The following is a 14705-nucleotide window of genomic DNA, read 5'->3' as shown; positions in this document are numbered from 1 at the left end:
TATTTTTTCGTGTGCACAAACATCACAATTTGGGAGATCGCCTGAAGGTATTATTTTATGCCTTCGACTACATTTGGTAATTTATTTTTAATATCAGCTGTATTGCAGTGTCCCAGAATTTTATGCCAGGTTTCCAAGTCATGACAGGCAGTTTTTGAGGGAACCATACTTTTTAAATAATATAATCGGCCATTTTCTTTAATGTTGAATACAGTTCCATTTTGGGTATATCAATTTTGACTTGTTTGGACCAAACTTTATATTCACGCCTTGTTTAATGGCGGCCTGTACGGAAAATATGTCTTGCTTAAATGTAGGTATGAAGAGAGCATTTTTAAGAATACAGTTACAAATTTCGCCCTGATTATTTTTTTAGTGATATTTTAGCATCGCCTCTTTTCAAGACTATATCATTTATTTGACTACAGTCGGCCAATCCGATAAAATGACTGTGGATTAAAGTTTGAATCAAAATTAATAAAATCAGATTCCTTAGTGATAAGGTGTGCTGTAGCGCCGTAGTCTACAAGAAGATTTTTACCGTTTGTATTATCGTCAAAGTTACATGTGAATAGAAATGTATGTTCTTCAAAGTTCTCAACGTTTTTGATGGAGTTTATATGTTAACTTTTATGTCGAGAAACTTATAAAAGAGGGAAACTATATAGAAACTTTTCTGATTGGGTCATCCACAATTATAGCAGATAATTTTATTCTTTTTCTCGGGAAAATTACTTTGGGAAAAACATTACGGTGAGAAGTTTAATTTGGTTGTGTCGGTTTTCGAGAAGCATTTGTGAACTTCATGATATTGCTAGAGTTGGTATTGTCCACGAGCATCCGATTCGTCCCCTCGTAACTGCGCAATGCCACTTTAAATTCACTGAACGTAATGGGTTTGTCTTTTTTTGCGTTATAACAGTTGTAAATGATTTAAAAATCGGCTAGAAGTCCCTTAAGCGTTACGTTTCAGAGACGTTAGTCCTGTATATAGTGATATAATTTTCAGTTTCTCTTTTGATAAATAATGTTCTCTTAATATGTTCAATCCTTTCTGTCCATCATCCAAGGCGTCTCTTATAATCAGAGACAGACTTCTATCGTCTAAGCATTGAATCAATTCTGAAAAAAAAGAAACAGTCGCGTTCTTTTCGATAAAGTGGGGGTCGTTAGGATTCTCTGTTGGAGATTGTATAACTGTGTAGTTTTTATATCCTTAAATACCCCAGAAATTTTACCTGTCACTATTCAACTTTAGATTCCGATCCGTCAAAGCAAAGACGATGGCTGGACGCATAACCTGTTAAGTGTTGAGACATTATGTTGAACAAAGATGGCGGCAGTAAATCAAATCGGCGAAAAATCAATGCAGTCACGATTTCGAGTGTTAAGTAATTCTTAGTAACAAAGATGGCGGCGAAGAATCAATGCAGTCCCGATCTTGAGTGTTAAATAATTCCTGGTAACAAAGAATCAATGCGGCCATGATCTGACGGCGAACTTGTATTTAGTCGTTACGGCCCCGACCTTGGCATTATCTACTGCCAAGGCCTTATTTGGGGTCCGCAACAACTTAGGCACCAGGGCCAGTAGGGGGAAGTGGGGAAAAATAGGGGTCTTTGTTAGTCCTAGGCTAAACTTGCGTTTGATAGCAAGTACTTTATTAAGTAAAACCTATACTAGAGTTTCTATCACGCACTATTTGCATAACCGCCTAACATTCTTACCAGGACCTACTTAAAATAACAGCTCCCCAGCTTACAAGGATGGCGGGCGACATTCACGCTGAAAAAATGATCTGACGGCGAACTGATTGAATACAAAATTCGACGTTTTTTATAATAACTTTTGAAGCTTCTGATTGGTTGATTGTTATAACTGTGGTTATAAAAACGATCCTCGAAATTATTGGAGTAAACTCCTCGCCCCCATTACTCGTGATGGGGAAGGTCTCCTAGCGGCTTCTGCTGCAAGGAGACAGGGTAGAAGTACTCGTCAAGGATTCATTACTTGACACTCAGTCCGACAGGTGAGGGGCCGGGAACCGCCCCAGCACCTGTCGGACTGAGATACACCGCCTGGATAATACCTAGGTGGTCCACCCTCTCAGGCCTTGTCAGTAGGCTTTCCAGTGGAGTAAGTTTATCGCTTACTGCCTGAGGCGCCCCGACTGGGGAATGCCGACGGGGTTACTCGGCAATTTTTACAACTGCAGGAGTGACCCTACTTTAGGGGAGCCTGCTGGATCCCCAACTTTCGGCCTGGTGCCACATATTGCTGTGGTGAGAAGCAATTAAATCTCAATGCCCCATTACTCGTGATGGGGTTGAGTCTCCTAGCGGCTTCGGCTGCAGGGAGACTGGATAGAATACTAATCAAGGATCCATTCTTGATACTCGGACCTGTACTCGTCGGACTGAGGTACACTGCTTGGGTATCACCCAGAAGGTCTACCCTCCCAGGCCTTGAAACCCGGCTTTAAGATGGGGCAAGATTATTGCTTGTCGTCTGAGGCGCCCCGATAGGAAATGCCGACGGGTATGCCCACACAATGTTTGCAATTGCAAGAGTGCCTCTCCTTTAGGGGAGTTTGCCTACTTTCCACTTTCCGACCTTGTGTCTCACTTTGCTACTGCGGACAGAAGACAAATATCTACTCCATTACTCGTGATGGGGTTGAGTTTCCTAGCGGCTTCGGCTGCAGGGAGACTGGGTAGAGTACTCGTCAAGGATCCATGCTTGACAGTCAGCCCGACAGGTGAAGGTCCGAGAACCAGCCCTGTGCCTGTCGGACTGAGGTACACCACTCGGGTATCACCCAGGAGGTCCACCCTCCCAGGCCTTGCCACCAGGCTTTCGGGTGGGGCAAGTTTATTGCTTGTCGCCTGAGGTGCCCCATCCGGGGAATGCCGACAATGATCTCCCCCCCCAGACAATTTATGTAATTGCAAGAGTGCCTCTCCTTTAGGGGAGCTTGCCTATCTCCCACTTTCTTGACCTAGTGTCACACATTGTTCTGGTGGGGAGTAACCAAATATCTATCCTCATTACTTATTGATGGGGTTGAGTCTGCTAGCGGCTTTGGCTTCAGGGAGACTGGGTAGCGTACACGTCAAGGATCCGTTTTTGACATTCCGCCTGACAGGTGCGGGGCCAGGAACCGGCCCATTACCTGTCGGTCTGAGGGACACCGCCTAGGTATTACTCAGGAGGTCAATCCTCCCAGGCCTTGCCACCCAGCTTTCGAGTGGAGCAAGTTTATTGCTTGTTGTCTGAGGCGATCCGACCGGAGAATGCTGACGTGGATGCCCAGGCAATTTTTGTAATTGCAGGAGTGCCCATCCTTTAGGGGAGCTTGCTTAGATCCCCACTTTCTGACCTTGTGTCACCAATTGGTGATGTGGGTCCCAATTAAATGTCTACCTTACTTATGATTTAAATACATTTTACCAGGTTTTTTATGAAATCGTAATGTCATCATCTGATCGAAACAGCAGCTTTGAAAATTATTGACAGTAGTTTCAGCTAGACAGGTGTTTATCGTGAAAGATTGGCGAGGGTGGGCCAGAGATTGGAGCTCAGACGAGCACTTGCCATAGAAATAACGATAAAACAAAGACAGGTTCGCAACGTCTCTTCTGTGGGAGAGAGGTTTCAGAGAAGGGAAAAGGACATCCCCCATGCCTATATTACGCATCAACTCTGAACACCAGTATATTTTACTACAGAAAAACTGTCCAACATCTTCATCCACACCCAAGATGCCTTACTTCCCCTCCTTCCCACCCTCGGCAAGTTTAACAATTCCAAGCTCTCACAGTTTAGTCCTAAAAATACCAGTCAGCTTCCTTCGTTCGAAAATTGTGGAGAAAAAAAACTACTTGTTTGTTTTCACAAAATATTTCTTCAACAAAAATTTATTTCTACCAACACAAGTTTGCATAACATAAAATTAGAATCGCAGAGTAGTTATCGGTGATTATTTTTTAACCAAGAAACATCAAAAATATATCTGCCTATTTACCTGATAGAAATATTGGTAATATTTATGAAATTTTTGCCCACTGTTTTTACTTCGTGCGAGTAACTTCCGCTCACTTTTAGAAAGTTAAAAAAAGATGAGACACTTGTGCAGCAGCTGACAGCCGCTACTAACAAGCTAGATCACACAACTGTGAGATTTGAAATTCATTTTCTCCTGGCTTGTCCAATCACAAGTCAGCTCTCTATCACGTGACAGAGTATACAAAAGGCGAAACCTGAATCTATTAACTCTTTTGGATCCTGGCCCTGCCTGGGTGCAGACTTCACCTGCGGCTGCTGTCCCAGACAGGATGTAAGTACAATGAGCTAACTATATATCTCTTCAAACTCCTACTTGCTTTCACGTGCTGTACCCAAACGAACATTCTATCTTCACACGAGAACATCTGTCTCTTTCTTTCTCTTTCAACAGGCCTGACCTATATCTAATTGTCGGGTAATTTATCTTCGTTCCCACACAACGAACTCTTCACTCTAAATACTCGTGTGCGTACGAACAAGTGACTCATCATACTAATACATTTCTATCTATGATTCTCTTACTAACACGTTTATCTCTTGTACTCTTTTGCTAAAACGCCACTAACGAAGATAACAAATAAAGTTTGTTTATTTATATAGAATGAAACTTCAATCTCATTGTTGTCTCATTTCTATACTTGCTTCCGCTTTTACGGCTCTGTCCGATTTTCCTCGGTAATAAGAGTTGTTGATCTCCAGATAATGGTGTAAAGTACTACCAAAATAGAGTTTTAAGAAATAGTATGCTCCAAAATCTTCAAAGAACCTAAAGTATTTATTGGGGTCACTTTCGTTGTCTATAAACATATACATAACATAAAATTAGAATTGTATGTAGAATAGTTACTGATTTTTATACCAAGAAACATAAAAACAGTTTTAACATTTACCTCATAAACGTATTAGTGTTCTTTGTGAAATATGGATCTACTTTTTTTAGTGGGCCTTCGTAACTTCCGCTCGCTTTCAGAAAGTTAGTGAATATGGCACGGGCTTCCGCCTCCAAGGCACCATCCGACACCAATTGATGATAATCCTTCCCGGTTTCCAGATAAAACTGTAAGGCACCGCCAAAATAAAGAATTGAGAAATAGTGTGTTCCAAAGTACTCGATGAAACTAAAGTATTTTTCGGGGTCGCTTTCGAATGAGTTCTTCAGTAACCTGCATTTAAGAATAAAAAGAAAAAAAACGAGTTGATTTAAAGAATCAGAAATGATTATGGAATGAGAAAGAATCGATTCTAAAGATACGTCCATTCAACATATTAGTTTAAAATTTTAAAAACTATTTCAAACTTAAGTGTACAGACAAACAAAAAATGATTCTTCAGCGTGACAGAGTAACGAAAATAATATTTACATGTGACAGACCAAAATAATACCAAAGTGAAACAGACCGACAAAAAAGTATGCTTAAACGTGACAAACCAACAAAAAAATGATACTTAAGCGTAAACGACAATGAAAATAATATTTCAAACTTAAGTGTGACAGACTAATGGAAAATAATATTTCAAAGTAACATCTAGCAGACTAATGGGAAATGATATTTCAAACTTTAGTATGAAAGACCAACAAAAGCGAAATTTTAAGTAAAAAACAATGGTACCTATGTAAATGGCATGTCGCAAATAGTAACATGTATAAAAATTACGGAAAATGATGAGGTAGAAAAATAGTTATTAATAGAAAAAATGTTTTCGATAAAATATAGATGGGATACATGTGTCCGCCATTTTGAATTACGTTCATCATGTGACGTAAGCAACAGAACTTAATTATATTCTCTGTAAATTTTTTTTTTTTTCATTTATTTGTAAGTGTAATACGGTGATTTCACAAATTTCTTTTTTCATTTATAATCATTTTTCTACCTGATCACTTTTCATAATTTTTAGATATGTTATTATTTGAGACTTAATTACGTACGTAACATTTGTTTCGCTTGAAAGCCAATATTTTTTCACTATTATAACATAGAAGCGACAACGTTTTGTTTTTGTTTTTTTAACAAAAGATCTTATTTTGTTCAGCAGTAGGTGGGGGAGGTATGGAAAATTGTGGTTTGACTGCAGTCATGGAGGCGGACTGCTAAGGGTGGCATGTGCGAACTCGAAACCCGACCGACGGGACACGAAAAGGCAACAAAGCATTAGGTTCGATCGCGTCTTAATTTGCCTGAATGAGACAATATAAAGCCGGCAAAGTAGAGGTCGGAGGAGAGTTGAACGAGTTGAGTTCTCGAGAACCGGACTGAACGTGTAAGAGCGGAGAATGTTGCCAAGAATCCAGTCCAGGGTTTTTTTTCTATTAGATTAGAGGGGGAGTTTTGAAGAGGTTTGAAACTTACTTGTCCACATGTATTTTAGCATATCTGCCAAGTTTCAGTTTATATTGTGGTTCAAATTTTGCAGTCCCTGTCCATTGGTAAGATACAATGTATTCAACATAGCGTGATTCATTGTAGATTTTTGATGCCATTCTCTTATAAGAAGCACTGGCTGAAAAAAAACCTTCCGTAATGCTATCGATGCCAACATTAGTGCCCATCACCTTCAGGACATCGGATGATCTCTTAAATATATAGAATTTTGATTTCGAAATGTCTTCGAGTTTACCATTTATAAAAATAACGTGATCCGGCACATCATACGAAACCTGCAAAAAAAAAAAAGAAAAATATGTATTGTATTACTTTATTGTATTTGTTTTGTTTCTACCGAAAATTTACACGAAAATTTTACATTTTCAGATAGGGCTTATTCGAATTGTCTCCCTTGTTCTGAAAGTTCTTAAAAGATGAAAAAAATTGTCTAAAATAACCACAATGCACAAGTGCCAATATATGTAAATATGAGGTGAATTTTTAGATAAGAACGCCTAGTTAAAACCTTACCAACCCTTGATATTCTATATCTTTTAGAGGATTACGGCTGGAACTGCACGTAAGTAAAACTTTCTTTACTACTAACTATGGAAGTGGTAATTATGTTTCTAGGACTGGCCAGTGACAAGCAGGAGTAATCTCCCCTTAGAGCTACAAATATACGAATACACGCAATGGTTGGGTTCTCAGTGCTGACCGCTTCTCCAATTCTAAATGGCGCTACGATAAACTTCAGCAACAAAGGAGAAAAAAACGGAAATTTAACTTTGGGCGCTTAATTACACTATGGAACAGGAATATCTTAAACTCATGAAACAGTTGGTAGAACTCCAACAAGAAAGCTCCGAGATCGCACAATGGTCAATAGGGCTAGACGCCACTGAAGGAGAATGGACACTATTCCTGGATTCATGGGCCCGTTATAAAGACAAGTGCCAACTGGATGACCTAGTTACTATACGAAATGAGTTACAAGCGACTCTCACAATCGTAGCAAATATGTGAATGTTTGACTTGATGGGACCAGCTATGCTCAACTCCGCAACGGAGGAGTACCTTGTGCAACAAATTCGACTAATAACAGTGAAAGGGTTACACAAAAGAGTGTTATGTAGTTAGAAACGCAAGAAATTATTTCTTATTTATCTATCTGTCTATCTATTTATCTATCTATCCAGTGATGTTGTTAAAATATTTTATACTGGAAGTTATTTATTGTTTAAAGATGTTTGATAAATTTGTCAAAACATTAAATCGGACGAGTTGCACCGGAAGAGTGCCTGATAGCTGACCCGGAAAGATGTGGTTGTCACGTGATCAGGTTAGCGTGAGAAAATAGATGAGCTGAATTGATGACGTCAACAGAAGATGATCTGGAATGAGTCTCCTCTCAAAAAGGGGGAGCGTCTCAGACGAGGAACGTGTAAGAATTAGCCACACAAGGAAAGATCGTCGATCGCTCTTCTGCTAGACGTAATACCTAAACACATATAAAAATACATAGCGACTTGGTATCTCTGTTGAAACGTTTCTATTTATATTGAATCATTCTTCCCAAGAATTGCTGAAAATCTTCCAGAGGCTGAGCAGCAGAACCAGATAAGCCACGTTTATGTATTCGTGTTATATGTCACAACACACACACACACACACACACGCACACACGCACACAACACACACAAACACACACACACACACAAACACACACACACACTAAAAAGACACTACTAACGATCATCGCAGTGTTAAAAGGGTTAAAAAAACAGTTAATGATATATTAAGAAAATGTAAAGAACACACAAGTTGACTGCAACACGATAAACCACCATAGACATTTAGTGACACGTACACACATTCAGATGAACCCTTCGTCACATACATACGACAGTATGTCCATTTGGTGTATGCACAGCATACGCCAAGATGGTACCAACAAGATTACATATATCATTTGGTATTACATGACAAGAATACACAGGAACAGATTCCGCTCGATGACACAAGAAATTGGTGAGTCGATAACACACTTTCTGTCTCATTTACATGGCCAAGCCAGATTTTGTGCTTTTACGGTTAAATGTAATAACAAAGCATGCTGACAAAAAGTAGACTACTAAGAGGACATGGTTTCTGGACTGTTGGTCGCTGAGCTAGCGAATTTAGAATACCAGTGTAAGATATTGGCACAAGCAGCGTCGCTTGTCACTCTAGAACAGAAGTTGATTTGTCTGGAAGCGGCAGATGAATCAACTTTCCACTGTGCCATCTTTTGCATCATCCCAAGTGCAAAAATTAAACCAGAACGGCTGATACAGAAAACCGAAGCCCACGACGTGTCCGCCCTTTGAGGGGGTCAATGAGCCGGAAGAATTGTCGGGCCGTCAAATTAAAATGCCGATTCTGTGGAATAACTGGACACATGAGCAAGGTTTGCCAGAAAATGGCGGGAAACAAAAATGAGACTTCGAGTAAGATGCTAAAAGGAGAGGGGTCATTTATATTCGCTAATGACTCTACGAAGAATCGATACACTCGCAAGACCAACAGTTTGCAGCCAATAAATGTGCCTCACCTCGCGTGGAATGGAAAACGATATCAGAGGACCACCCCAGAACTATCTCCCTCAATAGAGGCAGAAGTAACTATGATACCTAATATTCATACGACCTTTGGATGGGTGCCGAGGAAACCGGTAAGTGTACGCACACTCAATCCAAGCATTTGCAGGTACAGAGGCCCAGACTTGGTTGGCCAAGCCCAAATTTCAGAGATTCCTCAGGTACCCAGATAAGTATTTGGTATTAACCACCCACCGGATAAGACGAATAATCAATAACTGGCTACGGAAAGCAGTATATGTATTGGACAACACGTCTGGTTTTTACTTGTCACAAACTGCGTTAAAAGATTTGGGCCTCTTACCTTCTGGTTTCCCGGTATTGTCACAGAGCAGTTCTGAGAAGAAGTAGGAAGCAGCCTCTTTTGGGTGACCACGAGATTATTGGCTCCAACAAAGCCGGAAACTGTGCCTTTCAAACCTATACAAACCAACAGGTGCAAACCTCAGCAATGGGTGCTAGACCACTTTAAATCTAGTGCGTTCAACACATGCTCTCATCAAGTATCATATGCGTTTTCCCAAGCAAAGGTGATCGCACCCTTCTGGGAATGGTTGAAAAAAAAAGAATAGGAAGGATGATACACTAGAATGTCTATTTCAGGAATCAAATAATAGTGGAGGAAATTGGAAAGGTCGTATGAATGTTTGAATGAGCAAATTAGTTGGACGATGTGACTGGCGATTGTAAAACAAGTATTTAATATTTTCTATTTCAAAAGCATTGCAGATGACCCGGCGAGCTGAACATGGGGTGTGAGGAAACTCATTGAAAGATTATTCTGATTCGTATTGGCTACAGTTATGCCGAATTCTTATACTTGAGTGGCCATATTTATTGGTGACAGTAGATCATTTATCACTGGTAAAAATATTTTCAGACCAGGCCTTAAAATTTTTTTTTTAAACTCGCCTGTTTAATTTTAAAGAGGGGATGCTGATAGACATATTCAAAATGAAGCACTTTCCTGTAAAATTAAATTTAGCACCGGATTGCGAAGGCGAGATAACTGAAGCGAAGTGCATAACATAATAAAAAATAGTTTGCTCTTGTCATCGAGCATTATCTAACAACCACGTTGCATTCATTAGTCCCTATTTTTGAATATCTCAAGCTTGAATTTATATATGTATACATATATATATATACGTATATATATATATATATATATATATATATATATATATATATGAAATAAAATGGAGGTGGAAGGACCTGAATACTCAACGTTTCGCCCGATTTATGCGGGGCTTCTTCAAGAGGGATGGTTATTGACGAGAGAGTCGGAGGATTGGGGCTATATATAACGATGGGGGAGAGCAGCGTATTTTCCTTATGTAAATTAGATGTCATATATACATATATATACATTTTATGAGAGAAAATAAATTAGAGTAAACTAGTGTGGTGGATTACGTCTAAAAGTTCAAATATCGTAGAGATTTAAAAATTTGAGTATTCAGGTCCTTCCACCTCCATTTTATTTCATATAGTCGGATTTAATCCAGCTCAACAATCATATATATATATATATATATATATATATATATATATATATATATATATATATATATACGAGCAAACAGTTAATAAAATATGTAAAAAAAACACTTTGAAAAAGTTAAAAACTTATTTAATCTGAAAAGGAAACACTAGATAAGTGGGTAGTCCTTAATCCGCGGAGTTTCGAAGACATACTTTCCTTCTCGTCAGAGAGTAGGAATTAGCACAATGCGTGACCGGATTTTGCATGCAAAAGTATTTTATGAAACAACAAGTAAGTCAAAGATCTTACTTGATAACAAAAAAATGAAGCAGAGGGAATATATGTGTGTGTGTGTGTGTGTGTGTGTGTGTGTGTGTGTGTGTGTGTGTGTGTGTGTGTGTGTGTGTGTGTGTGTGTGTGTGTGTGTGTGTGTGAATTCAAGCTTGAGATAGCAAAATATTTTTTTATTATTTTTTCGAGTGTAAACAGTTACATATAGTTACTACAAGCAGCCATCTGTTTCAGTCAATTAGACTTCGTCAGGCAACCTGAACCATTTGACGCTACAGAAAAAAAAAAATTTTCTATAGCGTCAAATGGTTCAGGTTGCCTGACGAAGTTTTAAGTATGTATCACTTTATTGCAGACCTCCCAAAATGCCTAGAAAGGGTCGATTGGCAGCTAATTAAAATGAACGTGTTGTTGCAGGCCTTGCAGAAGGATTATCTCTTATAGATTTAGTCAAGAACCCTGGAAGAGATCGAAGAACATTGTCTTCATTCGTTGAAAATCCAAACATCAAACCAAGGAAGGGCAAAAAAACAAAAATGTCAATTCCTGCTCGTGATGTTAGAAATTTCGCCGTCACCTTATCAAGCAGCCGGGCAGCAACAGTTCTGTTATATTTAACAAGGCTGGAATACCTTACTTGTCCAGAAAGACACGCTGCAATGTCTTAAACGAAATTGCAAGAAGCATTAAGTTCATAGCAAGACCTGTTTTAAACCAAAATCATAAGGAAAAACGTTTGGCTTGGGCTCAGAAATACATGAAAACCAGCTTTGAAAATGTTCTTTTCACCGATGAGGCCAGAGCAACACTTGATGGATCAGATGGTTGGGCCAAGGTTTAGAGTTCTCTTGGATTCGGTCGTCAACAGGGAAAAGTTGTCATGTTTTTGGAAGGAATAATCTGCTATGTGCCAAAACGTGTCAAACTGGCAAGGCAGTCTTATATTTTATTTTTAATTAAGCATTTGTCACCATGGCTTGATGACCTTCCATTCAGTTTCTACTTGTGATGTTAGAAAAATTCACCGTGAGCTTATCAAGCGGCCGGAAAGCAACAGTGTTGCTATATTTGACAAGGCTGGAATACCTTGCTTGTTCAGAAAGTCACGCTGCAATGTCTCGCTAAATCTGAAAAATCTATAACAGAGGCTATTAAACTGACAAGCCAGTCTTATATTTTATTTTCAATTAAGCATTTGTCACCATGGCTTGATGACCTTCCATTGGTGCATGACTGCAAATTGATTTTTATGCACGACAATGCGCCTTTCCACTCAGCCAAGGCTACGGCATTCTACCTTAAGTCATTAAGTATTAGTGGAGAAAATTTGATGACATGGCCACCTCGTTCTCCAGATATAAACCAAATTAAGCAGCTCTGCTCAATAATAAAGATGAAAGTTTATGAAGGGGGAGTTCAATTTTCATCGAGGGATGAACTTTGGAGGAAGAGTTTGGAAGTTTCCCCCAGCATCGCATCATTTCAAATCCGCTGATTGACATCATTAGTCGACAAGAGGCGATTCAAAATGATTTTGAAGCATATTAGTTGTGTTGATAAATAAATGCTTCCTTAAACAAAATAATGTGAAATTCGTTCTTGTTTTGGTTTAGTTTTATTTTATTTATACACTTACTAGATATGTTCTTTATTTCATATAAATAGAAATATGAAGTTAGAATATTCCTTTATTACCGAAAATATACATTTTTAGACACTTGCACTAAAGTAATACACACTTAAAATTACTAGCTAATAAAAAAATAGTAAAACTTCCAAAATATTGGGTCAAAATTCCACAAAAATCAGGGAAATGAGGCACCTCCTTATGTTTTTCCAATGTGCCAAATTTTACTTCTCTGCGTTTCATAATAATTACAAAATTTTTTTAAAATATTGATCTGCAATAAAGCGGTACACAGTAGGATCTTTGATATGATAGGGATGCTTACGAAATGAATGTTTAGCTTTAGAGCACTATTGAAGTATGATATTTGACTTTTGCATTTTAAACTTTAATTCAAGCCATTATACATAAAAAAGTATAAAATCAACAGTAGGTTCTCTACAGTGCAATGTATTATGAACTAAGTCACCGCAAGAGGCATGTTAGTTTTCTCCTGGTGGTCTGCGATGGGTCCTCAACTAGAGCAACCAACTAATCGATTTGATTGAAAAATATTCAATTTCACTGATTTTGATGACAATAAAAAATATGGGGGGGTGAAACATTCGTCGATCTTTATTCAATCCTGGGCAAGGCCTGGTCACCCTGCTAGTAATTGTGTACTCTGTTTAATAATTGAACCAGTTACAACACTAATGACTAGGGCTAGGACAACAGCATATTCTTTTCATTGTTTTGACTCTCGAGTGTGTATCCGTTGATATCTTATATGCCTTTATATAGAGTTATGTGGTTCTCGGTTGATTAACTGTGTCGGATATATACTCGAGAGTCAAAACAATGAAAGAATATGCTGTTGTCATAGCCTTACAAATGACACCTGAATTAATTCATCTTTTACGCAGAGCAGATTTTTATTATTTGGCAAACATTAATGGTCGCGGCCAGAGCAGAATGCGAGAAAAATCTGTATAAACATGTAAGCTGATTTTAAATTGTTGTTTCGTTAAATATTATTAAATAAATCAATTCTATTTAAAATCCCTTCAGTATTACACATGTAAACTTACGAAAACACACTTGAAATCTGTTAACATGTTATGAATAAACGAAATCAAAACAAGATGGCGACCGAATTTGACCTGATATCGTATGATTTCGCTTAATCAGATAATGTTAAGACATTTCAAGCATTTTTTTTCCTCAAGTTTACATGCGTAATACTTAATTGATTTACACCACTGATGATAAATGAACATTAGACAAAAAAGTTTTTTTTAATAAAATTAATAAAGACATAAGTTTAAGTTGCTCTCACGTCATCAATGGGGCGAGTTCTTTGTTCTTCACAGCTGAAGTCAATAACTGGATACTTGAAACCATCTTTATCTGTCGCTTTCAAAGGCAGTACGTCGAGCTGTGTGATATCCACGCCTAATCTTAACTTCTGCAGACCGGGTAACAGTCGGTTGCAAGCGTTGTTTGACGTAAGAAGGGTCGATGCCAGTCCTGGTCCTTCGAACACCGTAGTCACCTGTGGGTCAATGCAATGAGAAAATCGCAAGCAAAAAAGGACAATAAGGACAGTTGAGGTTAAACTGGATTCAAACGGACGATTATGAAATTTCTGATATTTCTGTCTCATTTTTTTTATGGTTGTTGTTCGCGACTTCAATAAGGGAATGCAGTTCACTTAATGTTAAAACAACTTTTAAACTACCAGCGAACAACTGTCAGGAAAATGAATGATAGTTCTTGTTTATATAGACACAATTTATATCCATATTAAGTGTATATTCGCCGATATATATTCTCGTGACTAGTGTAGACAAAGAAGTAAAAAAAAAAAAAAAACGCTCGTGGCCATACGGGGAAAGTTACAAGAAGAAATTCTCTTCACTTATGAAATGAACGTGCCCCCTTTTTTTTTCTTTCTTTTCCGATAGCGGGAAGGAGTGTGGAATACGTGAGATATCAAAATACTCGAACTGTTTCAAGTATAACGGAATTGTTACGTCCACCCGATCTATTAGGAAACTATTCTTTTAAATACGTTATTTTTCCCCAATTAAAACAGATCAGGAAATCCGAGGATACCGGCTTCTTTACCTAAAATGCACCCAACATCTATGCTAGTGTAAATTTTCATTACTTTTTGTAAAATTTAATAATGTTCTGCTAATGTTCGGCTAATTAACGAATGTCAGTGTTAGAGGGGTGCAATAATGTTC

General features: G+C 38.3%; 1 protein-coding gene across 1 annotated transcript in view; it reads right to left on the bottom strand.

The window, feature by feature from the left end:
• LOC145248225 (perivitellin-2 67 kDa subunit-like) overlaps positions 1-14184 on the bottom strand; it is a 19420-nt gene extending 5236 nt beyond the window's left edge. The window contains exons 1-3 of the mRNA XM_080110100.1: positions 13793-14184; positions 6417-6724; positions 4956-5228 (exon numbers count right to left, since the gene is read on the bottom strand). Coding sequence (XP_079966226.1) covers positions 4956-5228; positions 6417-6724; positions 13793-14119 — 908 coding nt within the window. The 5' untranslated portion in view covers positions 14120-14184. The remainder of the gene's footprint in view (positions 1-4955; positions 5229-6416; positions 6725-13792) is intronic.
• Positions 14185-14705: the final 521 nt, after the last annotated feature.

The sequence above is a fragment of the Euprymna scolopes genome, chromosome 26 (genome assembly GCF_053919585.1).
Source record: "Euprymna scolopes isolate OS-2025 chromosome 26, ASM5391958v1, whole genome shotgun sequence".
NCBI lineage: Eukaryota > Metazoa > Mollusca > Cephalopoda > Sepiida > Sepiolidae > Euprymna > Euprymna scolopes.
This window is presented reverse-complemented; position numbering and strand designations above follow the sequence as displayed.